The sequence below is a fragment of the Echinops telfairi genome, unplaced genomic scaffold (assembly GCF_000313985.2).
Source record: "Echinops telfairi isolate 266 unplaced genomic scaffold, ASM31398v2 ScPeMD7_5868;HRSCAF=6743_1, whole genome shotgun sequence".
NCBI classification, from domain to species: Eukaryota; Metazoa; Chordata; class Mammalia; order Afrosoricida; family Tenrecidae; genus Echinops; species Echinops telfairi.
In genome coordinates, this window is record NW_022109768.1 from 14,094,423 (window position 1) to 14,119,919 (window position 25,497).

The 25,497-nt window shown below is 40.8% G+C and overlaps 1 protein-coding gene and 1 long non-coding RNA gene across 4 annotated transcripts in view; one reads left to right on the forward strand and one right to left on the reverse strand.

Annotated features, from left to right (window-relative positions):
* Positions 1-11,115, forward strand: part of LOC123522354 — a 22,734-nt gene extending 11,619 nt beyond the window's left edge. The window contains exons 2-4 of the long non-coding RNA XR_006680620.1: positions 5,972-6,123; positions 6,647-6,703; positions 10,918-11,115. This is a non-coding gene — a long non-coding RNA (uncharacterized LOC123522354). The remainder of the gene's footprint in view (positions 1-5,971; positions 6,124-6,646; positions 6,704-10,917) is intronic.
* Positions 1,289-25,497, reverse strand: part of LOC101664256 (hedgehog interacting protein) — a 101,272-nt gene continuing 77,063 nt past the window's right edge. The window contains exons 12-14 of one of the 3 annotated variants that reach the window (XM_045295814.1): positions 11,592-11,740; positions 8,282-8,406; positions 1,289-7,451 (exon numbers count right to left, since the gene is read on the reverse strand). In XM_045295814.1, coding sequence (XP_045151749.1) covers positions 7,437-7,451; positions 8,282-8,406; positions 11,592-11,740 — 289 coding nt within the window. In that variant the 3' untranslated portion in view covers positions 1,289-7,436. Of the gene's footprint in view, positions 7,452-7,504; positions 8,407-11,591; positions 11,741-25,497 lie in introns of those variants that run through there. The other 2 variants (XM_045295813.1, XM_004708696.4) reach the window with 2 other exon arrangements.

A 25,497-nucleotide genomic window follows, 5' to 3' on the forward strand; every position in this document is an offset into this window, starting at 1 on the left:
CCAGGCATCCTACACCCTCCTCACCACCGATTTGGATCACTTGTTTCCTTGTCCCTGGGTTTAACACTTAAAAAAAATATTTTTAACATGGTTCCCTTTCCTTGAAATTTCTGGGTTCTGCATCAGATTTGGAAGTATGATCCTTCTGACCTCCTCTATGTGCACATTAACCATCAAGGTAGTGTTAGCCTATTGATTTCTTTCTATGGTCTCCTAAAGGGCACTCATCATGCCTCTTCTTGGCTCTACCACCTTCTCATTTGCGTCTAAGTCTTTCTTCTTAATAAATGTATCAATCAAGCTCTAAAAAACCAAGCAGAAACTGCCATGGCGGTTTAGAACAGAGAGAATTTAATACAAAATATTGGTGGTAATCACAATGGGAAAGCTGAGAAGCTGAAAAAAGAACCAGGAGGGAACCCAGAGGTTAGCCACAGTCAGAAACCTCCATGCTTGTTGTTTTTTTTGTGTGACATATATAGGAGTTGCCTGGGGCTATCAGGGATTCAAAAAGTAGAAGGCATGCCCCCAGGAAGTTTGTGATCTGGTGAAAGAGACCACACACAGAAGAAACAAAGAGGGGGCATCCAGGAATCAGAAGTGGGCACAGACAAAGAGCTGTCAGAGTAGTGGGGCCACTCACCGTATGAATAACTCCAGGACACTTTCCATGCTGTTGCTTTCCTAAAACATCTAAGGAGCAACCTGAGCTCAGGGACTCTCCCTCTCTCCCTTTCGCTGGAGAAGCCACCTCTGGACACATTCAACAGGAGAAATAGAAAACACTTTCCCTTCACTGATTCAGAGATGTTATTTACCCAGGAAAAAGGGGTAGTTTGATGAAAACATCTTGCTCTTGTAAGTACTGATTTGAAATTCATGCTCGAGATAGAGCAACTCTTATGCCAATACTTTTGATAAGGTTAGCTGAATGCAAAATTGGCAGGTTCAGCCAACTTTTGGGGTATCTGCAACCGCCTTTTCACATGGCCCTTCCTTGCTACCTGCTTCTGCCTTCTTGGGCGTTTGTACTCTCTCACCCAGTTCTCAGCACTTTTCTACCTTCTTCATCTGTTCTTCCTTACTGACTTGAAAGGAACAGACTTTAATTATTTGCAGTCACAATGAAGTTTACATCGACACGATATCTTCGTAGCCACCTAATGTATCTACCCAATGCAACTGGCCCTTCATATTGGCGGATATTTGGGGGAATAAAATTTTGAAATTAGCCATTGAAAAAGATAAAAAAGCAAGACCACTTCAAAGAAATAGTTCAGAGAAAGAATATTTTAAAATTAGTGTTTATATGATCAGTTTGAGTATACAAGAATTTTCATTTTTGCATTTAGGGAGAACTTGATTAAAAAGTCCTAAAATAATTTTAAAAGGGCACATGCACCTCTGGTTATAAGATAAAGTTTAATGCACTTGATACTGTTACAGGACACAAAACACAGCCAATCTAACCAAATTTCAGGCATGCATTTACATAAATATATTAAATTAAGAACTTATACACTTAAACATCCTTTGCACCTAAAAAATCATCAAATCCACAGATTAACAATTGAAGACCAGTTCTTTGCATTTATTTCAAGATACAATTGTTCTATTTTAAAGGTCACACAAATCCACTGGTTAGAATTTATATGCATTATACATATATTATATATTACACAGATCGTGTGTATACATAAGTAGTGTTTGTACAGATTGATAAATATATATACATGGGTGTGTGCACACGTGCAAGTGCACACAGCTGTACCTTAGACCATCTGTACTATTATTGCTGGAGTCTAGTATTGAGTTGAATTGGGACTAGTTGGATGTGATCATGTCTTTAGTCTCAAGCATGTGCATTATGCTTGTTGGGAGCACGACCCACGTGGTAAACTTCCTTGCGTTTCTATAGCACATAATCATGCCAGGCACTTCCGTCCAATTTGCTGAATGAATGAATGGATAAGAGAGACTCAGTCAAGAGTGGTATATTTATCTGCTTAACTTTGTGAGATTAGTTCAAATTCAGAGGGAGTCTCAGAGTCCCGGCTTTGGCTATGTCATTCCCTATCATTCTAGAAACCCCAAGACGTTTACTAAACCTACTTCCTCAAATTTGCATCTGCTGTTGCTTCTTGTTCCGCCAGCCTCTTATTAACAGAAGTTCAAGCATGGTGTGGTTCTTGTGTCTTCTGTGAGTTAATTAGGAACAAGCTGCTAATAGCGAACAACCTAAAAGACAACTTTGAAAATCAAATGTGTTCAAAGAATGACACACATTCTTCAAAATCGGGCCGTATTAAGCAAAGGCTAAGTCGGCAGAAGCAGATTTTCTTTGCTGATTATTGTATGCTTATTAATGATAATGCTTAGATAATTTTTCCAGTTTGATGTTTTTCTTTCTAATGGTCTACTGTAGCATGTCCTAGGGAAACAGGCTTCTAGATTTCCTCAGGGCAGTCTCAGTGTCGTTTATCTGGTTATGCATGGGCTTTGGTGAAATGCATTTCCAAACACGTCCTATGACAATAGTGAGAAGCGAGAAATATCTGACATTTCCAAAGATGGTCAATTTGGTTTCTTGGTAATATCATTTTGAAAGCGGCTCTACTGTATAAGAAATCTTAATTTACTCTAGGACATTCATGTATCAGATTTACGAAATAGCCAACATACATTTGGGCTAAGACCATACTACATGTTATCATATTTTCTTCATGTGGCTGGAAGTTACTGACCAGTTTATCTAGTTGGGGCAACAGGAAATGTGTAGGGTTTGATTAATGTAACTGTGAAAATGAAATGCACACACTCAAAGCATTATGAACTTCCCAACGCTGTTAATGTTCTGTTCTTTCAATAGTGTGTATTAAGATACTGCTTTAAAAAATTTAAGCGATGAGTCATTTAATTAAGTCCATGCAGATAACTCAAGATACATTTGTTATCTTACCTGTAGAGAACACATGTATTTTGAATCTAAATAACCTCTACATAGGCAAAACAAATTGTATGTAACAATGCATAGTGTGGTTACATGTCTGAGTGGGAGCATGAGAACTTATGTTGACTTGCTATCATTAAAAGACTGCCATGTACTCTGACTTAAAAAAACAGTACCAGATTCAAGCCTAAGGCTTCATGTTGATGCAAGGGATCCAGTTTTCTTTTTGTCAACGGACACACGCAAATAGTTACAGGAAAGCAGAGCAAACGATGTGTGAATCTCGGGTTCACATTAATATGCTAATTTGATAAGTCAATTTCTCCATAAAAGTTAGGAACACATGAGTTAGACACACTATCACCACGACTGGGATGAAAACATTACAACAGTCCTTTGCTCTCCCAAGAATACACATCACCCCTATCTAGTTACTGCAAAGCAATTCCCAAAATTCATTCTGAGAAAGTATTTAAGATGAAACTCAAACTCACTGCTGTTGAGCCCATTGTGACTCCCAGTGAACCTGTGGAGGTCAGGGTAGGACTGCCCTTTGGGGCTTTGGCGACTGTAACTTTTCCATGGGGAGTAGAAATTGTCCCTTCTTTCTCCCAGCTGGTAGTTTCAAACTGCTGACCTTGTGATTAGCAGCCCAATGTAGCCCACTACATCACCAGGATTCCTATTTAAAATGAAGTTTTAGAGTAGCTAGGATTCCTTTTGGTAGTTTTCATAGTCAGGTTTTGAATACTTTAGCACCATGTGTTTCTAGTCTTAGGGCTTTTTTTTCCCCCTTGGCCTTCCTTGACATCATGTTAGTTACTCGAGGTGTGATGATTTTGTGTTGGTGTGATGAGGAGAAAAAGGGAAACCAGCAAACTGGGTAACCTTCTTTTTGAACATTCTAAAGGGGAACTTTCTGATGGCACTGTTACCATTCACAGTAACAGGCCCCCAAACTCCCTGGCAGGAATAAAGAAAGGCATTCATTTCTTCAGCTTGCAACTGTACTGCGTTCTCTGCAACTTCAAGTCTCAATCTAAAGTCTCCCCTGAGGAAACACTTATTTTTTCTCATACATTTGGATTTATCTTTTTCCAAACAGATTTCAGAAGGGATGGCTCATGCTTGGGTAGAAAAGAGCTACTCTGGTTTCTTCCTGTTGGCTACGGGGTCTCATAAGGTGCACTAGTACATATATTCTCAGAAGGAGCATCCGGACTGGGAGTCATTTAGGCTCCACAGAGATGATAATAGATCCGGCAAGTCATTTGAGATTGATCTACTATTCTTTGTGATAAGAGAAGCTGAACAAATGAACATGATCTCAATACCAGTTGTTTTTCAGGAAATTGAAGAAAACATTAACAAATGCAACAACCACCTACTACTCCAGAGCACCTTTGTTATGGGCGTTCCTAGGGCTTCTCTATTTAGCCAAAGGTAATAGAAATGGAAGTGAGGGGAGGGGTTACAAGAAAAAAAAAAAGATACATGGGATGGGGAGGAGAAGAGATAGACATCATTATAGGTAATATTCCATAGGGATTTTCAGAAACTTTTAATTTAGTCATGAGCCAACTACAGCTTTATTCTATGTCTACAGTATACTTTATTCTTCCTTGTAAATATAGTTTTTTTCTCTTTCATCATTTAAAACTAAGAGATTTAACCGAATGTTATACAGAGAAATGTTTAAATTGATATATACTTTGAAAGGCCCTAAAGGCTGTAGCTAGTATTTGTACTGTGCACCTGCTGGTGTAGTGGGTTACTTGTTGGGCTGCAAACTGCCAGGTCAGCGGTTTGAATCCTCCAGCTGCTCTGCAGGAGATGGATGAGGCTGGCTACTCCTGTAAGGAGTCTTGAAAATGTTCAGGGGCGGCTCTATCCTGTCCTAATGGGTCGCTATGAGTCGGCATCGATTCAGTGGCAGTGATTTTGGCTTTTGATTTGGAAGTGTGTTGGATAGCTTATAAATTCAGTGATTAAAAACGGTATAAAATAATGGATTTTAAAACCACTACTCCATTGTACAATTGTTTTGACAGAAAGACACTGGGAAGTGCCTTCTGAAATCTGTAAATGAGAAAAGAGGATCGTTTCTCCTAAGCTGTGTGCCTCTCTCCTATATGTCGATGTCTGCTTAATGGAGCGCACTTTTGGAGCATTCTTTGTGATAGAAAGAAGATATCTTTCACAATAACCACACTGAAACAAAATTTGCAAATGAGAAGGGACAGGGGGAATCACTTTTTTTGCCATCACTTGAGTTTCTTAAAAGATTCCCTTCTATTCATAGTCAGCCACTTCTGTTTTCTCCTTATTACTTTAAATTACCAGCAAGAAAACCACATTCTATTCGTACAGGACAAGAGTTTGACAGATGCGTAGTAAGAGGTAATTTTCAACATTGCTTCACAACCTTAACATGACTTCATGCTACACTGATGGATACCCAAAGCTTAGGCTCTAAGCGTGAACAACGATGCACGGTTCGCGATGGCTTTATCATCTCTTGCACATTCCACAGTCACATCTCTCCCATGTCGAGACCGTGTGCCTTGTGAACCGAGTCGATGTTGACTTCAATGTGATGGAACAGTGACTTTTCTCTCCCTCATCTTTTTAGTCGCCCCTCCTCCCCCCACCTCCCTGTCTAACGGAGACCTTACTTAGCCTGTGCTATCTACTGCTCTCAGAACGGAAACAAGTGACACCCACGGTGTTCCTCTCTTGGTTTAGATGTAATATCCATGGCCCTTGCCCTCTTTTTGGGAAGAACTTAGCACTTTATTCTGAAAGCTCCCAATAGGGCACGTGCTCTGACCTGTTCCTCTAAGTCACTTGAAAGTCCACACTTAGGGAAGAGTTGGATGAGGAAACTGAGGCCCCATCCGTTCTCACATAGCTTATCTGTCAATAGCAGAACTTAATGGTGGTGAAAAAGCCTTTTCATTGGGGGAAGGGATGGGAAGGTGAAAGATGGAAGAGAAAACACTGGAATTTTGTTTCTTTCAGATGGTGCTGAGCAGATAGCAGGTTCCTCATTGTTTTTGGTGGAATGATGACCCGGAGACTGTGTAATACAACTGCACTATCGGACAGATGAGGACAGCTGAAGTTCACATTTCGTCTCATGTCACCCACCCTGAATGCGGGATGATTAGACGGTAAGGTCCATTCACAAAAACGGTTGTCAGGACATTTTTTTAATTGTGAAACTTTTCTGTGATGGAATTCAGTAAGGGGGCTATGAAGAGAAAGCAGGGGAGACAGGATTGCTGTGAACCCACAGATGCAGGCGACTGACTGCAGGGTTCATTGCAAGATTGGTCACACTGTTGGGCCAATGAAGTGTTAGTGGGACTAGAAGGGACCACCCCTTTTCTGGGGCGAGAGGACAATTTGGTCTCCATGCTCATTTAATCCGGAGACTTCTTGAATGGACTGTCAATTGAATCTAAATTGTGCAAAATTATGCATGCACTTTTTCATGCAGGCCATTGTCCACTAAGACTGAACCATGATTTCTCAACCGCTTTCCAATTGGCATGAGGTCACTAGAAACTTAAGTAATCATATATGGAAGACAAGTGCAGTGTACTTAACCAATCTTTTGACGTTGTGGGTTTGTTTTTTCCCCCTCCTATGTCAATGCTTGCCGTGCTTTAATTACAAACATCACACTTGAAGACAACAGAGAGATACTAGCTATAAGATGCTTTATAATGGAGGCTCACGGTCCTAAAGGTAAGCAGCAGTTTGGGGAACTGAGTGTGGGTGGCATGATGTACGTGATGCTGTCTTTAGGTCCTGGAGGTAAGATGTGGCTGGCTAGCAGGACAACTCCAGTGGGTGTGCGTCTGTCATGAGAAGATGTGCGCTTTTGTGTTTCTGTTTTTCTCTCAGCAATGCAAAGAACCTTTATCATTTTGTTACAATGTAAACCTGGGGAGCTGGCCTCAAATGCCAGTCTATCAAACTTTTTGCAGTTTTAATGAGAACATGCCATTGCTTTAAACATCAGAACAGAGCATTTACAGAAAATTTATTGACACATTAACCAAAGAAAGGGTTCTCACTGTGTTCTGAGGGAACATACACGTAAGGAGTCAGATGTGGCAGGAATCCAGAGAGGTGGTACAAGTGACAGCTTACATAACCAAGGTTTGCTAATGCGAACGCGCTCTTCTCCAGTGCCGTTGGATTCAGTGTGAAACTGCAGCCATGTAACCACACAGACTCTGGCAATCTTGCTATTGGGTGAAAAGCACTTTGCAAATGTTTAATGCTGGCATTCTATAGGTTTGGTGGTTTTCTTGCGTTTTCATCCGTCGTGAATGATTACATGTTGGCACAAGGACACAGGGCTAGCTTAGATCCACAGCACCTTAAAGACTGTTTCCTTTCTCACTCCCCTTCTTTCCAATTAAGTTGGTGAAAAATGTAACTTTAGTGTTTTACAGGGCAGGGTAAAGGTGTCTCATCTAGGTGATGTCTATATTATAAAAATAAAATAAAAAATATAAATAGGTAATACAAACCCAGTGCCTAATGTTAAATAAAACATACAATAAATGCAGACCTTTAGGAAAAATTATTTTAAAGTATGCCATTATGATTTAATTATAAAACACTCAAAAACAATCTTGCAATTAAGCTGGCATAACCAGATCTCTCTGCCAAGAAAAAGGTAAGTGCCTAACATTTTGTAATTGGATACATTGATAAAAATGAAGATTACAATTTTACATCAAGTTGTTCATTTGGCAATCCATCAGGGAGTTCTGAAACATTATCTCCTATTATAGTCCTTAATATAAAAATATAGACACTTTTATTAGAGCCATCAGATAGCACAGTAATGTTTCAAAACTCCATTAAAGTTGACTTCAGTTATTACAGACAGAAAATTCCTGGGCAGTCAAATAGTTCCTTCTGGTGACATCAGAACTCTGTTATCGATATACAATGGAATTTCTGTGTAAATGACGCCACACAAGGAAATCTATATATTTTAAAAAATCCATCTGTTATGCAACCACACTTATAGGGGTTGTAAGCGTGTGTATACGTGTTTAGGTGAACAAGTATGCCAACATACACACACACGATCTGCACATTTCTGGAAATTATTTTTAAATTACTAAAAAAAAAAAAATGAAATCACAGGAGTGTGTATCAGGGATAACAGTCTTTTTAATGACAGGAAAAAAAATAAATGCCCATTAGAAGGGGCTATTCAAACCGTCCCAGAAACTATACAATGTAACTTGTTAGATCCAGCAAATAAGATGTCATGTCAATGATCTGATCAAGAATACCTGCCCTGGTCACTCTGCGGATGTTTCTGTCCACTTGTTCACACTGAGGACCAAGATATCCTTTTTTACAGAGGCACTTGTTCGGCCTAAGACAGACACCTCCGTGACGACAGGCGGGCTCACATTTTGCTGGGAGAGAAAAAGAGTAATACAATTACACTTTCATTCTGTGGGTCAGAAACAGCCTTTAGTCGGAGACCAACAGTGTGATGCCTACAGAAGAGGGAGGAAGGGGAAGAAGACAGTGGTCTTTAACTGTGATACGTGCAAGTAGGGGAGAAGGCTTTCAGAAGCAGAGATCAGGGGAAACGAGTTGAAGCTCTTGCACAATTGACTCTCTTCTTTAACGTTAATGATTGCAGTTCTTTCAGATCTGCTCCACAGAGGGATCTTCCAACAGGGCTTTCCAAGCAACTCCGTGTTCGTGTTCTCATTACACAGGGGAGGTCCTCAACGTGGGAGGAGCTGGCTGAGGCAGAGGCAAATCTATGGCAATTAGTTTTAAATTGTGGGGAATGATGGCTCTCAGCTGTTGGTGGAAATGGCAACCAAATCTCTCAAGCCAAACTCACTGGCGCTGAGCCCACTCTGACTCAGAGTGACCCTAGAGGTCAGAGTAGAGCTGCCTTTGTTGGTTTCTGAGGCTGTAAATCTCTACAGGAGTAGAAAGCCTCCTCTGCCACCAGTGGGGTGGCTAGTGGATTTGAACTGCTGACCTTGGGGTTAGCAGACCAATGCATAATCCACTAGGCCATCAGAGGTCTTTGGGAACTGTGAGGGTCACTCAGTGGTGTCCCCTTCAAATGGCACTTGGGGCATGTGTCATACTTGCCATCATCCTCTGGGATGCTGGAGACCCAGGATCTTGGGCATAACCAGCCCAACAAAATGCAATGGTCGGTTTTAACAGAATGGTGAGTTTTAGGATTGGGTTGGAATCTAACCCTTAGACGAACAGCCGTATGGAGTTCTTAGATTCCTGCTTCCCTGGGCCTCCCAGGCCTACAGCTGTAGGTTTTACTCTGATTAATACTTGGATGCCCATTCTGGGGTCAGTGCAATTTTCCAGCAAAGAATATTCTGAGCCATCCTTGCCTGGACTACTTAGCACAGAATCGCTTTATAAAAGGATTTTTCCCCGCTCTGATATACAGATTTAATTGTGTACCCCCTCTTGCCCACCAGTGTGTGTTGGAATCCTAATCCCCGCACCTTGGGGAGCCATCCTCTTTGGGAATGTGGTTTTCCTTCGTAATGGAGTCATAACTAGTGTAGGGTGTGTCCTGAACCGACTCACTTTTGGGCTATTAAAAGAGCAGACTAGGCACAGCATCCTGAAGGAGACAGATGCCATGTGAGGATAGTCAAGGAACCAAAGAATGTCTTCCTCGGGCTCCCAACAAGGAAGGAATCTCGGTGCAGGTGACCTTGATTTGGGCTTTCAGCCTCCAGAATTGGGAGTTTTATTCTTGAGGTATTTGCATTACACCAGCACTAGCTAGGCTATGAAAGGTTAGGAAATATACAGCTTTACTGCCTGAAATAAGATGGAAAGGATACCATTGAGCATGTAAATTGTCTTTTGCCGACAGGATCCATCTGAGAATCACAGCTGCTGTAGATGACTTTCCTAAATACATTTCTCATACTTTCAAGGGACAGGGTCATTTTTACCTTTTCAGATGCTTGCAATGGAAATGCAGAGGGATTTGTGTCTGAGTACATAGGAAAGACAGAATAAGACGGAAAGACACTCACTTCTCTTCTAAAGTTAAGTGAGATGAGGGCACTATATGGCACTATACATGAAGTTCTTGCTTAATTAAAAGCATCATTAGTAGAGTCCTTTTTAAAAAGGGTTCTGATTTTGTCAAGTCAAACTTGACGTTTGATTAGTGGCAAGTTTAAAATACTGAAATAAAGCTACATGTTAACTCAGATTTACATTGAAAAGAATTTGCTCACCCTCTGTTTCAAATACAATTTCTGTCCCTAGAAAGGACTCAATAAATACTTCACTGGTGACTTGTGTGACTTAGGAGCTAGGCAAGATGCAAAGTGAGGGATCAAACTAAGTGGGCACCGGAGAAAAGCAGCAGGAGGGGGTAGATATGGGGAGGCTTTAAAGACAGCATGAGGGGGAGAAAACAAAGCGGAAGATATGCTATCAGGAACCGAAAATACTACATTTGAGCAATGAATTTGATTCTCAATTTTTTGGGCAGTTAAAAGAGAGACAAATAACACGGCAATAAATGACAATGTCAATATAACTTAAGCATTTGTTTTTAAAAAATTAATCACTTTATTTTGAGTTTTAATTATGATAGCTATTTCCTAGATATGTAAACATAACATTAATCAATCATGCAACGTTGTTATTGATGAAGCAGACTCATCTTAAAAATGCATACATATGTGAGTCTTTAAATTTTGGTCATTCTTTTGGCTAGATAAGAAATAAAGCAGATTATTTCTGGCTATGCTCTTTGACCCCAATACATTTGAGAATACAATTGAAATACTACGTATAATTTAGGACTTTTTTTTACAAGAGGTACTTTAATATTTGAACAGCAGTGACATGCATATCGGATGGTTGTTGAAATATAGTGTTAACATGAGTGTCTTAAACTCTAGGTTTGCAACTAACTTTTCTTACTTCATACCATGTGGAACGTAAACATGACTGCATGTAAATTGAGGAAATGGCAAGTCTCAGGATATCGAGACCCAAGACTAAATCTCCGTGGCTCTCTGAGCAGCTGTACACCTCGTTGATGGTTCTCCAGGGAGTGGCAAAAAGAATTAAAAAATCTTATTATATGCCTCTCGATAGTTGCGTTTTCCTGTTTAATTTAATAACACCCACTGAAAAAACCTGTTTTTAGTGTGCTGTGGCAGCCAGCAGTAAAGCCAGGGATGGCATTTATGGGGTGTCTGGGAAACGTAGGCCCTTGGAGCGGGCCTGCGCCAGCACTGAGTCACCGGCTGGTGTGGAGCTCGGAGCCCAGGTCAGAAAGCACGGTGAGACGCTCTGGTCATGCTGCTTTCGCTTGTCACTGCTTGAAAGCACTCGTTTAAAGATGGATTATGCCTCTGATTAGCTTACAAACATGAACAACTTACATTTAATGAACAGGCACGGTGACATCTACCAAGTCAGAAACAGACCGAGCATTCATTCATACGACTGTAAATGGCCAAGAATTACTGAATGCCGGATAATTCTAGAAGAAGTAACTGGTGCTGAGTTCGTGGGTGCAAGGGCTGGCCCATCCCTAGGCCTTCCAGGTGATGCCAGAAACACTAACCGATTCTGCAGAAGTCGCCCTCCCAGCCTGGGCTGCAGCAGCACTTGCCCGTGGGGGTGCAGTAGCCGTTCCGACAGAGCCGGGGGCACTCAGACATCAGGGCCTGCGCTGGGTGAACCGTGGCTCTGCATTCCTCAGGCATCAAGGATCTGCATGGAAAGGCAACGGTTGAAAATCAGCATCGGACAGAAATCGCGTTTGTCTGCTTGTTGTTCCATATGACAAAGTCATGTCTCTGGCTTTGCAAAGACAATCCACTCAGGAAGGCGGGCGGCTTTCTGAGAAAGGAAAAGGCGTCCCTGGGAAGCGCGCCCGGTTAAGCACTCCACTACTGGTTGGAAGCCACCCAGAGGCAATGTAGGGAGTCGGACTTGCACTTGGCCTCCTGAAGGTCACAGCCATGAGAACTCTGCAGAGCAATGCTGCCCTGTGCAAGTGGGTGGGGGGGTCGTCATGTGTTGGATGGGCCACTGACAATCACTGCAGAAAATGCACGCCCGCAAAGAAACAAACGAAGCAGTCTTGAAGGAAAGGGAATAGTAGAAAACAGTCTAAGAAATGCTTAATTACCATGAATGGAAACATGTCTAATTACATCACATTTTACGTTTGCAAAGAATTGCCAGCAATTGCCATTTAAAAAATGTATGCGGATAATGTAGGAAAAGACTTTTTCCATAGCTATAAAAATGGTTAGGAATAGCACCCGACAAGGGTTTCGTTTGTTTAGACATACACAATATTACAGGGTGGAAAGTACTTATCAAAATGAACACGTGTAGCCTAAAAAGCTTGGGGACACAGTTTTATTTCAATTTCACATTTTTGTCAGGTTTGTTTTGAAGGTTATGATATATATATGCTCGTGTATACTGTTGGTTCAAAGTTTTCATTCTTCATGAAAACAAAGAACCATACATATGGAAGATAAAACCCACTGCTATCAAGCTGATTCTAACCCATAAGGGTTTCTGAGCCTATAAAGTTTTACAGGCACACACAGCCCATCTCTCTCCTGTGGAGAGGCTGGTGGGTTTGAACTGCTGACCTTGCAGCTCATTACCTAACCCACAGCACCACCGCAGAGTTTTATTTTCTGCTGTGAAGAAACAATAAGAACAAACAGAAACATCTCATTTGCAATGCACGTTAAAAAAAAGTTGGCTCTACAAGTGCTAACAGTTATAGAGGAAACCAGGCTAGTTCCGAACATGATTTTTAATGTTCTTACTGGTTTTTTGAAGTACGATGCTAGCATTCCAGGTGGGTTCTGCTGGAATCAGCAGGCATGCTCATTATCTACTCTTTAGGGGAAAAACGTCCAGGGGCACTTTTCTCTCAGTGACCTTGACGCATGTGGTGAGAAGGAATGTAAACGAGGTTTTCATCACCAGTCAAATCAGCACCCTCAGGATGGCCCAAGCAGTCCTTATACCATAGCAAAGAAGCTGATAATTAGAGGTCAAAACCACCACAAGAGGTAAATTATTATCAGTTTCTGAGATAAGCAGAGAAATTAAGCCCTGTAGACTCCCATTTTTTCTAGAGCTTCTTTTGTCCCTGTGACAAGATGAACAGTGATGAGAATTTGGGGCCTGGCCTCGGGCTGTTTCGGCAATGACTCCAAACCCCATTGCCATTCTCTAGCTCCTCCTCCTTCAATCATTGCCCCACTGTATGTTGAAGGTACTGTGTTTTGCAAGTATCACAATTCAGAAAACTCCCTTAAAACGGTCCAACTTTTTATTTACATGTAGACATGGTCAGTATATGGCAAAGAGCCTCAAGGCATTCCCAAGGGACTGAGCATATTTTCATTCAGAAAGCAATGAAAGTATTTGCCTTGCGTCCACCAAGAGAGTGGTCTTTATAGAAGTGCAGGTAGGATGGTATAAAGGCCTGGAAATGTTTATTAGCGATGCCAGGGAGAACAAGGGTATTCCCCGTGCCTTGTTAGGATTGAATGCCCCAGTCTACTTGACTTCTTTCCCAACAAAGTCTTAGTTTATTTGTGAGACAATCATGGTGGTTTTTATAACTTAAAAAGCAGTTTTCAGTAACAGGAAGTTCTTCTGCCTTCCAGTCCATGATCACTGGCTACCGGTCAATCAGGGAATGGAATCACTGGGTGTGGCAAAGAGTCAATGCATTCTTCTGCTCACCAAAACGTTGGAGGTTTGAGTCCACCCATGGGAAGAAAAGCCTATCAATCCAAGTCCCCGAAAGTCACCCACTCTTGTTCTCTGACACTGTGGGGTGGCCGGTGTCAGAAATGATTTGAAGGAAAGCCGGGGGTCTTCAGTAAGGTATTATGCTAACTTTACTGGTGACTGGAAATGATAAGCTTTTAATGGCTATCTTTACCTTATTTCTGCTTATGACTGATGTATTTATCCTCTTTCTGATTTATTTAAGAAAAGAAAGGAGTGTGTCAAAATATATTTCATTCAAGGGTCGCGGCATTAGGAGGTTGAGAACCACTGGCCTAAGCCTCATAGGAGGAGATCTGATGAAGCACAAGGATGAAAGTAAATCCAGTTAAACTACAGCAACCAGAAAATGCTGCCTGTGTGAGGCCAATGGTCGGGGCATTGATTTGTGAGCACTGGTAGAAGAAACAAGGTGGTGTCCTACTATCACTCCTGATTGTTCTGAGTAGGGCAACCATAGATGGGCTCAGACCGAACGGGGGGAAAACATAGAATGGAACTCAGAGTCTTTAAAAGGTCAGTAATTATTCTAAAGCAAAGATGAGAAGGTGGGGCAGGGAAACTAGACTACTGGAAGCAGAACAACCAGAATGTAATTAAAGAGCCCATAGTAGACACATTGTGAACAATATAACTAATGCCGGTGAACAATTTGCAAGAAAACTATTAAATGGATACCTAATTTGCTGTGTAAACTTTCACTATATTAACAAATTTAACTGCTACACTTGTATAGGGATATCCCCAAAGTACTAGCTGTGTTTTTCCTCTATTGCCTCAACTAACTCCAGTCTTTCAAAAGTTTTCTTGAAAGAAAGGACAGACTTCTTTGGGAAGCAGACGTCATTTATAATACACATCATATGTGATGACGCTTCATGAACAGCTAAGGCCAAAAGTGGAGGTCTCTGGGTGGTGGGAATATGGATGGCTTTAATTTACAAATCATTTTCATATATGAACAAATCAATAAAGGAAACGGCCTCTACAGCTGCATAGAAGAGTGGGGGGAGGGGATACCATCCAAGCAGGCCCTGCCCTCTGGAGTGAGTGTTGCACAATTGGTCTATTTTATCTTTTCCATGTGTTTGTTTCACAAGGAAGATCCCTGAGTGATGCTAATGGTTTGGTTTTCATTTGACTACTAACTACCAGGCTAGTGGTTCTAACCCAACCAGCAGCACTGTGGAAGAAATGCCTGGCAGTCTGGGTCCAGAAAGATAGCCCAGGAAACTGATGGTGCGCGGCTCCCCTGTGTCACTCATGGGGTGCCATGTGTTGGAGTTGATTCAATGGCAAACAAGTTAATGGGCTTCAACTGGGGTACTTTCTGAAAATGTTGTTAGAGGGTCTAGATTTTAAATTCGTATTATTGGAAAACGAGAACAGATCTGGAGTAATGCTCATGAATGCCCTGGGTTGGCTGCTTTAGAAGCTGTAGTAATTCCATAGCCTCTCATTCTGCTTGTGCGAGGAAGAGGATCTAAGAACTGCCTCAGTCCTTTGCGCAGACTCACACTGGGACACATGGAGAAGCCTTCCTTTGAAACGAACCTTTGCAAAACTAGTTACTGTCTTGCTTCCTTTCAGTCTCAGGAGTTAAGAAAAGCAGGTAACTTGGGACACCTTAGACCCGAGAGTTCAAAGAACCTCGGGCTCAAGACCAGGTCTACTGACTCAGATGCTGAACTTGGAATTTTTGTCAGGGAATTGGAGTCCATATTCACGTCGAAACAGCACTGTTCTACATTCCGGCCACTTCCAAGCCAGCAGCAGTGTTGAAGCCCTGGTGGCACAGCAGTTAAAAGCATTCGCCACGGACGGAAAGGTGGGCGGTCTGAACGTGCTCCACAATACTAAGTGGAAAAAATACTAAGAAAGAATGATCCGTTTCCATTACAACCTAGACAATCCCGTGGGTCAATTCTACTGTCAACCCCAATAGCTAAAAGTGACAAGTGACTCGGCAGACACTACAACAGTAGCAGCAGTTAAAGTGACCATTCATCCGTCTGTTCAGGAGCTCCCAACTGGACATTGCTACAAACTCCAAAAAGTCCAGGGAGGCTCACTGCCGCATAATGCGGCCATCTTTGTGCCACACACTGTCTGGCACGTGATGGCTTTGCTAAGTCTCCACAGAGTTTGACACACAGTGACAACGGTGAACGACTCATTACACCTCTTCCTCACTCTTTTGACATGGTCAGGTTCCAAAGACCAGGTCATTATGGGAAAAATCAGCTTTATGCAACAAAGGGAAGATGACCACAACAGATTACTTCAGAGTACAAAAGGAAGGATGACTGGAGCATTTCCCTTAACTGCCAAATTGTGGTTCTATAACTACCAACTGTACCATTATAGAATGGCTGACCCCCCTGAGAATCAAGGCTGCGCTAAATGGACACACCCTTAGCCATCACAGTTGCACGACTTTCACTCTGGAGTTGTTGCTGCCAGCCAGATGTCATGTTGGTCATAACAGAGTCAGATAATGGATTCTTTCACTTCTGTGGTAAAAGTGAAACTTCAGATCCCAAGATATGAAGTGAGCGGGCGTGTCGGACTTAGTTTTAAAATGAATTATGAAGAAGTAAGGGCCACAAAGGGGCTGACAAGGGGCAGTTGGAGACATGTCTGATGTAGTGGCAGGTTGGTAGAGATTGAGTTGGCTAGCACTTTTACCTAAGAAAAAAGTATAAGAACGGGAACAGTTCTCAAGGCGGGCGAGATTTTACTATGTCCCATCCACATAGCTCTATGAGTAGGGCTAGGCACCAGTGCAGCATTGTGTAATTTCTTCAAACTCCACTGTATACCTCCATCCAAGACCAGTAACACACTGAGGGTCATGCTTTTACTCTGCAGGTTCTCAGACTCCTCCCGGCTACGAAAGCATGTTTCTGCCAGGTGACCCGGGAAGAGAAGAATTCTCGATTAGGATGGGTTTATAGCGTGCTTTAGGACGACGCATAGCCAAAACTGCTCCATAGGGCTTTCCTAGTTGTCATTTTGCTGGGAGCAGATTGCCAGGCCTTTCCTTTGTGGTACTGCTCAGGTGGATTTGAACTGCCGATCTGTAGGTTAGTAGTTGAGCACAAACTGGTTGGGAGGAATCTTACACTTTCACAATACAGTTCTATTCCATGTAGGAGAGCAGAGCTCATGGGATCTATTCCCGTGTAACCAGGCAGTATTGGCACCCCTGGGACTTCATAACAGTAGAGACCTCGTTAGAAATTCCTAACAGTATTTTTCAAGTACTCTTTTGAAACATCTTAAGAAATTTAATCTTTTAAGAGTTCCTGTTTTCATTTTTGCCTTTAAGAAATGTATTTTATATTAAATCACAGATAGGCTTCCAAATATCCTTTTTATATATTTTCAGTAATCCTGATATTGGAGTAAAGGGAGGGAAAACTTAAATTCAAAAATATGTCTGACCTCGGTACAGTATGTGTCATGTTAAATATCTCGATTATACTACATGGGGAGCAGTGACCTTTCGAACCCACCCGTTATTCTGTGGGAGAATAAAATTGGTGTTCTGAAAGATTTCAGCCTAGGAAACTCTACAAGGCTGTTCTATGTTCTATTAAAAAAACAAACCAAACTCACTACCATTGAGTTGATTCTGACTTACAGCACAAGGTAAAACTGCCTGCACCTGTGGGTTTCTGAGATAGTGATTTTTTTATGGGAGTAGAAAGCCAATCTTCCTTCCAAGGAGGGGTTGGTGGTTTCGTACTGCTGACCTTGTAGTTGTAGTGTAACTACTAGATCACCAGGACGTCTACTCTGTTCTATAGATCACTGTAAGTTAGAATCTACTCCACAACACATTACATTAGCATGGTTCTAAGAAGGCAGTGATGATTTGGTGGTAGAATTCTTGCCTTCCATGTAAGACACTAGGGTTTGATGCCCAGTCAATATACCTAAGTGAAACCACTGTCCATCTGGTGCTGGAGGTTTGCATGTTGCTGTGATACTAAATAGGTGTCAGCTGAACTTTAAGATTGAGAGAGAGTAGAAAGAATGGCCTGGCAAATTACTTCCGAAATAGCCAACCTAACCACTTTGATCACAATGGTCCGATCATCGATTGACCATTGGGATGGGCAGGATTGAACCCGCATTTCCTTTTCTTGTACACAGGGCTGTCCATGAGTCAAGGACTACCGCCAGGGCTGCTAACAACAAAATAGTTCTAAAGTCTGAATTTCAAAGGGGGCAAATCCAATGCTTTATATCAGGACATCAACTGGAAGCACTGAGTTTTTCTGTTCTGATGCCTGCTAAGAAAATGGACCTGTCTTCTCTGTGCCTTTGCTGCTGAAGGTTTCTGCTTTTTAAAGTCTTACCCCTCACACATACGCATAATCTCACTAAGAAATAGAGAGTTGGTTTTAAATTTAGCTTTAAATTTTAGGAAGCGTGGGATTGAGTTGGTACTAAACTCAAAGGAGGCAGGGCTAATAAGATAATCAGAAATTCCACAAATACCTACTTCATTTTTCCTCATGTTTCAAAAGAGTCATAATTCATGTAAGACTTGCTAAATAAATTTTGTTTCATACAAAGGAAAAACATCAATAATTTTCATGTTCAACATTATCAACATGGGACAGGACTGGTATTAGTTGCGAAGTAAAATGATCAGGAATTAACTGGTTTTTTACAGTTAGTTACAGATGGTCTTGGGACTCTTTCCTAAGCCAGCATCCTCTCCACTCAAATATTCCTTACATTCTAGAAAAGAGTAGCAATGCAACCATACTTCAGGTCTATCAATCTCACTATCCAAGCACCCTCTTTCAAAACACGCACACACCACCACCACCACCACCACCACCACCACCCCTCTACACCTGAAAGGTGCGTGGATCTCTTCATTCAACTTTATAAGCCTAGTATATTGATTTCTGTGGGAAAATCAGGAAATGGAGATTATGTGTTCTCTTAAAGGAAACTCTAGGAGAAATGAATAATGAAGGTAAATGCTTTATCTATTTTGAATAAGAAGACAAGAACTGAGCTCTACTTCCTTGCCTCTACTGTTTGCTGTATTCTCTTTATAACTTCCTATGTTCGGAATGGTCAATAGCGAATACAGAAAACCAGCCATTTCCAATTTAATTCGATAGACCTATTTCAGGAAAAACACTTGCATAGCACAAAATCCACATACTAAATGTAAGAGAGTTTATGGGAAAAATAGGGTTGGGGAAGACCCCCAAGGTACTTTGTAATTGAAGCACAAAGCATCTTGGGAAGAAATTTTGACAACCAAGAAGGTAGGTTTATGTAGCTGGAAACTGTCGGGGCCACTGCTGTTTGCTGCTGTGGAGTCACTGTCAGACTCAGGGCCATCTCTTGTAACAGCCACTGTCTTCGTTTGACACCCGTGTGACCCACAGGCTGTTTGATGGCTGGCTGGTTTTTGGAGATACCTCCTAAGACCTTTCTTTCTAGTCTGTCTTAACCTGGAAGCTCTGCTGAACCCTGTTCAGCATCTTGGCAACAGGAAAGCCACCAATGACATATGCGTGATGGCTGTGTCGGAGGTGAACTAGCTGAGAATCACACTGTGGACTCCCAAATGGAATGGAAGCAAGGCCCCAAATAAATTGCAGGTGGAAGCTGAGCTCTGAACTCAGGAGTAAGTGTAAACTGCAGAGTCATGGAAGAAAAACAACACAGACATCGATTGTGAATCTTTAAAACCAAGCTCAGAAGGTTCTGTCAGCCTGTGCAGCGGTTGATCTGAGAGCTTCATCGTTGTCTTGTAATTCTCTATTCACTATTCTGGCTACACTTGCTTAAGAAAAACAACCTAACTTCCATGCTTTGGAGACATGGACTGATTGGTGTTAAAGAAATTTGTGTTGCGGTGGAATACAGAATTAGGTAACCCAAATTGTGGTGAATTTTGCTCATCTCAATACTCATAACCTCCAGATTATTAATTTGGCACTTTAGAATATATAATGTTTTGAAATATTTTTTGTCCCCAAGTTTCGTGTATATCAGATAATAATATTTAATTTTCAAAAGTGTATACAATCTCCCAAATTAAAAATAAGCTCCTTATATGGTGAAACAAATTTCTCACTCATAATCACCCTGCAGAACATATGACACAGTATCTTCAACACAGGAGACATGCAAACATCCACGTAGAGTGAACCTATCTAATCTTGAATTATTTATAATACGGTAAAAAAGTTAAATGGAGTAATTTCTAAAAAAAAATTAAGAAGTTAATACTATTGTTACTTAATATAAAGGGGAATAAATACTCTGTTCAGAATTTTATGTTCAGAATCAAAATTTTAACTCAATGTAAAACCACAATGAAAAAAATGTTAAACTTGACATTAAATATGGTTGTAATGGGGAAATACTCATCGGTATATATTTTTATACTTGGGTAACTTAGTTCAATGAGTTTCCCCTCTATCCCCTGAATTTGTCTGTTTTTACAGGGATGGAATTTATTCGGAATAGTGATAAGTAATGTCAACAAGATAGAATAAATAAACAACACTTTGGTTATACTATAATTCAAAAACACTTAAAAGTGTAGGGTATTTTTTTGCTAGAAATCTTCTAAAATTTAATCCCTAAATAATTCATTTTCCCCACTTAGAAAGCTGCAGATCTACTGTTATAATTTTATATCAAATGGGCCTAGAAAGATGTAGCATCACTCAATATTTTAAAATGGGAGGTAAAAGTTTGATACACATTTTGGTTCTTCAAAAGGACACAAAAGTAACAGTTTAAATGATCTTGGAGGAGCATTATGGTGACAGTTTCTTCAACCTTGACAGTGATTCTTTGATTTACTTGACAATGTTGGCAATAACAGGCCATTAATGAAGTACATATTTCACTCTAGTAAAATAAATGAGTAAACAAAGTACTGTTTTTGATTTTATAAACTACACTTTCTTTCAGAATACATATTTTTCACAGTGTGTGTGACTGCTTTAACAGCAAGTTTAAGCCTGTCTTTATCTCAGGTATTGTCTAGTAGCATCAGATTTTCATCACTGTCTCAGAAAGAAAAATACATGGTATAAAACAAACCAGGCTTTTAAGGGTTTAGAGCTTTTCTGCTTTATACTCTTTTAAGCGAATGCCATTTTGATTTGCAAACAATTAACTTTTCATAGTAATTTGTATAAGTACTATAAGGTCTGATATGCTAACATTCAAAATTGATAGCTTAAGAGGCACTTTGACTAATATAAAGCAGAAAATTGCATTGAGTGCTATGGTCATATGTTATATCTCCAGTAAATAGGGCATACATACAAAAAGTTTATATATACCGTATATACTCGAGTATTAGCTGACCCAAATATCAGCCGAGGCACCTAATTTTACACAAAACTGCATAATAAATGTGCTGAAAAACTCAACTTATACACGAGAATATACAGTATGCATTTAAAAATAACATGGTCACACAGAATACTTTTATTGTACATATTTCTAAATGTTTTCAATAATTTTCATATGGTTGATAGTCCTATGGAACAGTCCATGGATTCCTTGAGTCTGTCTTAAGTGTGCATATACATAGATAAACATATGCTAATCTTTCTAACTTATGAATAAAATTCCCAGTTACAACCAGGCTATTACCATACATTATGTATGCATGCTCATCCATTCATTGGCAACTCTGACTTTGAACTTATTCCAATCTTTTAAAAAATACTAGAATTGCTACAAAGCAGCTTAGAAAAGATTTGTTACTTAAAAAGCTATTTATAGTATATTAAGTACAATATAGGGAGAACACACACATACACACACACATACACAAGGTATCAGATAAGTGTCTATCCACTTTGGGTTACTGGATATGCAGAATAATAAGAGCAAAAATGTGCAAAATTCTTCTTTGCCTTGTAGACTTAAAATCCACCAAGCTGAATGAATTTTTATAGGGCATATACTTGTTCATGACCTCTAGTGTTCAGAAATGCTGTCATGTTTGAAAACTAGTCCCTAGTGGAGCCTGTATCCCTGTTAATAGCTGAGAGGTCAACGGAGCTGCTAAACAGTTTGTGTTACTGTCAGGGTGGCCATGAAAACACCACCTGCTGCAAGAGGACTTGGCAGCTGGGTCAACAGGCACTGTGGGAATTTATCAACTCAGGGGGGCCACTTGCATAAAACTTTGACTGATGAATTGGGACTAGACTGGCTTATTGGGCTAAAGCTGCTCTATTATGTATGACTTTCTTTCGGATGGCAGAGCCGCCTGCTAGCTCCCTGAGACGTGTGCAAAGGATAAACAGAACTGATTTCTCCTTACGAAGTGACTTTCTTGAAAAAAGGGGTGGGTGGCACTCTTTAGCATGCACTCCAATGAGGGGTAGCATGAAGCTATGAAGAGGTAAATAAACAGATGACTGACAGTGGGTTCATGAGTTGAGGGGTGGGGGCGGCAGGAGGCATGCAGGGCAGGGTTTGATACCGGCCACAGAGGAGTTCAGGGATACAACGTGACAGTATTGCTGTAAACTGAAATCCCTCAGCCGAGTATTAGCAGAGATCTTTCAGAGCTCTCGTAAGGGAGCGGGCTATGTGATTTGGTTGGGTAACAGAGAAGCACTATGTTGAGAAAATAGAGGGGGCATATCGTAATTAAGACGAATTGTGCTTTACACATTCCTGGAGAAATAACCCGGGAAATACTTGAAAGAAAGAGGGGGGGCAAAGGTCATTTGGTTTAAGGTCACCTGAAACAAAATTGCAACTTTGTCAATAGTGTGAAAACATTTGTGTTGTATAAACATAAAACTTGGGAGGTTACATCACTCTGTCAGAATTTAATTTCCACCCTTTGGGAGCATTTGTTTACTTCTGGAAAAAAAATTAAATAAAGAGCAAGCATTTGAGGAATGGCACAGGCATTTGAGAACTAAGTATTATTGGCTTTGCAAAGCTTCATGAAAACCTTTATCCTAATTTTAGTACTACGAGCATCGTAAAAGTTGAGAAATCATCTGAAAATAATTCTTAAATGTATGCAATGAACATGAATACTAAACAATGTAATGTTTCAAATATAGTCTGTAAATGTATTTTATGAATTAATTTAAGGAGCCTGGGTGGCAATGTTGCATGATCTTTAGGTTGCTGACTGCAAGGTTGCCTGTTCAAACTCAGCTGTGATTCTGTGGGAGAAAAAAAGTTAAACCAAACTCATGCCGTGGCGTCCATTCTGACTCAGAGCGACCCTAGAGGGAGGGCGAAACTGTCCCTTGGGTTTCCGGGACTGTCCCTTCACAGGAGTAGAAAACCTCCTCTTACTCCTGTGGAGCAGTTATTTGCTCCTTCAAAGATTTACAGCCTCAAAAAGCCTATTCGGAGTTGCTGTGAGCCAGAATGAACTTGATGGCAGTGGGTTTTTGGTTGGTGGCCCATTGTATTAAGCACTGCATTGACTGCTAGTGGAAATTGGTGGGTCAAATCCATAAACTGCTCTGTAGGCAGCCTGCTCCTATAAAGATGGATAGTTTTGGGAATCCTATGGAGTGGTTCCACTCTATCCTACAGGGCCACTTTCTTTGTGTGTGTGTGTGTTAGGTTTATTGTGCCAACCTGGCCAATAGGAACATGTGGGATTAATAAGGTCACAGTTTGATTGGAGGGCAAAGAGATAAACGGCTAGGCAAGCCCCGCCCCTCTCTCTCTTACTCTCTGGTGATCTCACCAGTGTGCAGCTGCTTTACCTAGTTCTCTGCCTCAACTTGTGACCACTACTTGTGGGATACACAACCCATGGATCATGTTGCTAGAGCTTGAGTTTCCTTCGAGACCTGCTTCAACACACTGCTGGTGTATACATCACTTGAGCTTGAGGCTCATATTGTTGTCTTGCATGGCTTGAGTTTGATATCTCATCCGGGCCTGCTTTGCTAAGCTCCTGAGCTGCGCACTGTTGGGTGACCTGCCCTGCTGCCTGTGGCCGGACTGCCTGCATTGCTCAAAGGAAGACTCAGCTGTTTGCTTCCTTGGCCTTGGACCCAGTAGCCCTTGTGAGTTGAACTGAGCCCTCTGTACTGCTGTGTAGACTAATTAGCTGTTATATTCCTTCATGCTGTATCTTTATCTATCATCTAAAATCATAAGTGTCTTGGTTTTGTTTCTCTAGAGAACCCTGTCTAACATGGGGGCGGGGGAGGATATGTACTAATTTATCTTTACAGTCCTTTGTAGAAATAATTATTTCTACTTTATGGATGGGTCAAGGATAAAGCAGCAAGATGTAATTGTTTGGCCATCGCCACCCAGTAAGGAAGACTGAGACCAGACCCACTCCCTATCCCGCTAGGATAGATTCATGTCAAGCTTTTGTCTTAGATAGCATTCTTTTGTGAGATTCATAATACTCTAGCTTTTGTGCCAAGGTATCTAAATATGTTTTCTGGAACTTATGGCTGAAGGAATTCCCCAGGACTCTTAGCTTTTTAGTTCCTTGTATGTTGGCTGAGGAGTCCCAGATGGGTGTAAACGATGAACACTCTTGCTGCTAACCCCAAAGTGGGAGGTTCAAGTACATCGAGCGGGCCTTGGAAGAAAGACCTCACAATATCATTCCAAAAAATAGCCGCTGAAAACTCTGTGGAACAAGCTTCTATTCCAACTCACATGGGGCCACCATAAGTCAGAATCAGCTCAACACCAACTGGTTTCTAACGAGCTGGCCAAGGCACCTGCATGTTGGATATGCTTCTGATCCACTCGGCATGAGATGCAGCTGCTACCCCTGGAAATATTCCAGATGTGTGTTTAACACCCTAACATGGAGCCAAAAGTCATGTCTTTTCTGCGTTCCTAAGGATCTCTTATCTTTTTCCTCCTTCATTCCTAAATTCTAGTTAAGCCCTATAGATACCTGGTTGTATTTTGAATTTTTTTAATTGTCTAATTTTCTCCTTCATTATAGTGGCATTTGATTTTTATAACAGGTTACTTTGCTATTTTTTTCTGAGACGGTTGCCTGCAAAAACTGATACAAAAACAACTTCTCCTTATGTTTGCCCAAATTATCCTACCGGCTTGAGGCGGTTATACTAGGGACTCAGTTACTTTTGTCAGAATGAGTTAAGTGTCTGTGCATACTTCTCTAAACTTCTGCATCATTTGTGTGTGTGAGTGAAAGCAGAAAGAAAAATATAGATCATCTAGCTAAAATATAACTTCTATGACTTGTAATATTTGGTAGCACTTTGTAAGGATTCACCAAATACCACAGAATATAAAATTTTATAATTTATCTTTCTTTTTCCAGGGCCACACATCAATTGATGTTTGAAAGTCATTCTGAAAACATTAAGAAGTCTGAGGACTCTATAAAAATATAATTTTAAACTGAGGGTTTAATGTGAGTTAGATTCTAGATATAATAAGAAATGTCTATGTATTGGGCTTTTAAAAATTTTATTTGATGGGGCTTTTTCCTCAAATTCTCCCTCAAGTATTTTAGAAAAACAGTTTTTCTTTGAGGCAGACATCCTGAACAGTACTATACTAGTAATTAGTTAATGTTTCCAAAATAATCCTATTCACATGATAACTTGTCTGCTTCTATAATGCTTCAACTCATCTAATGAGAAATACTATAATAATAAATGTTGGCATTCAAAATGAAACAGCACGAGGCG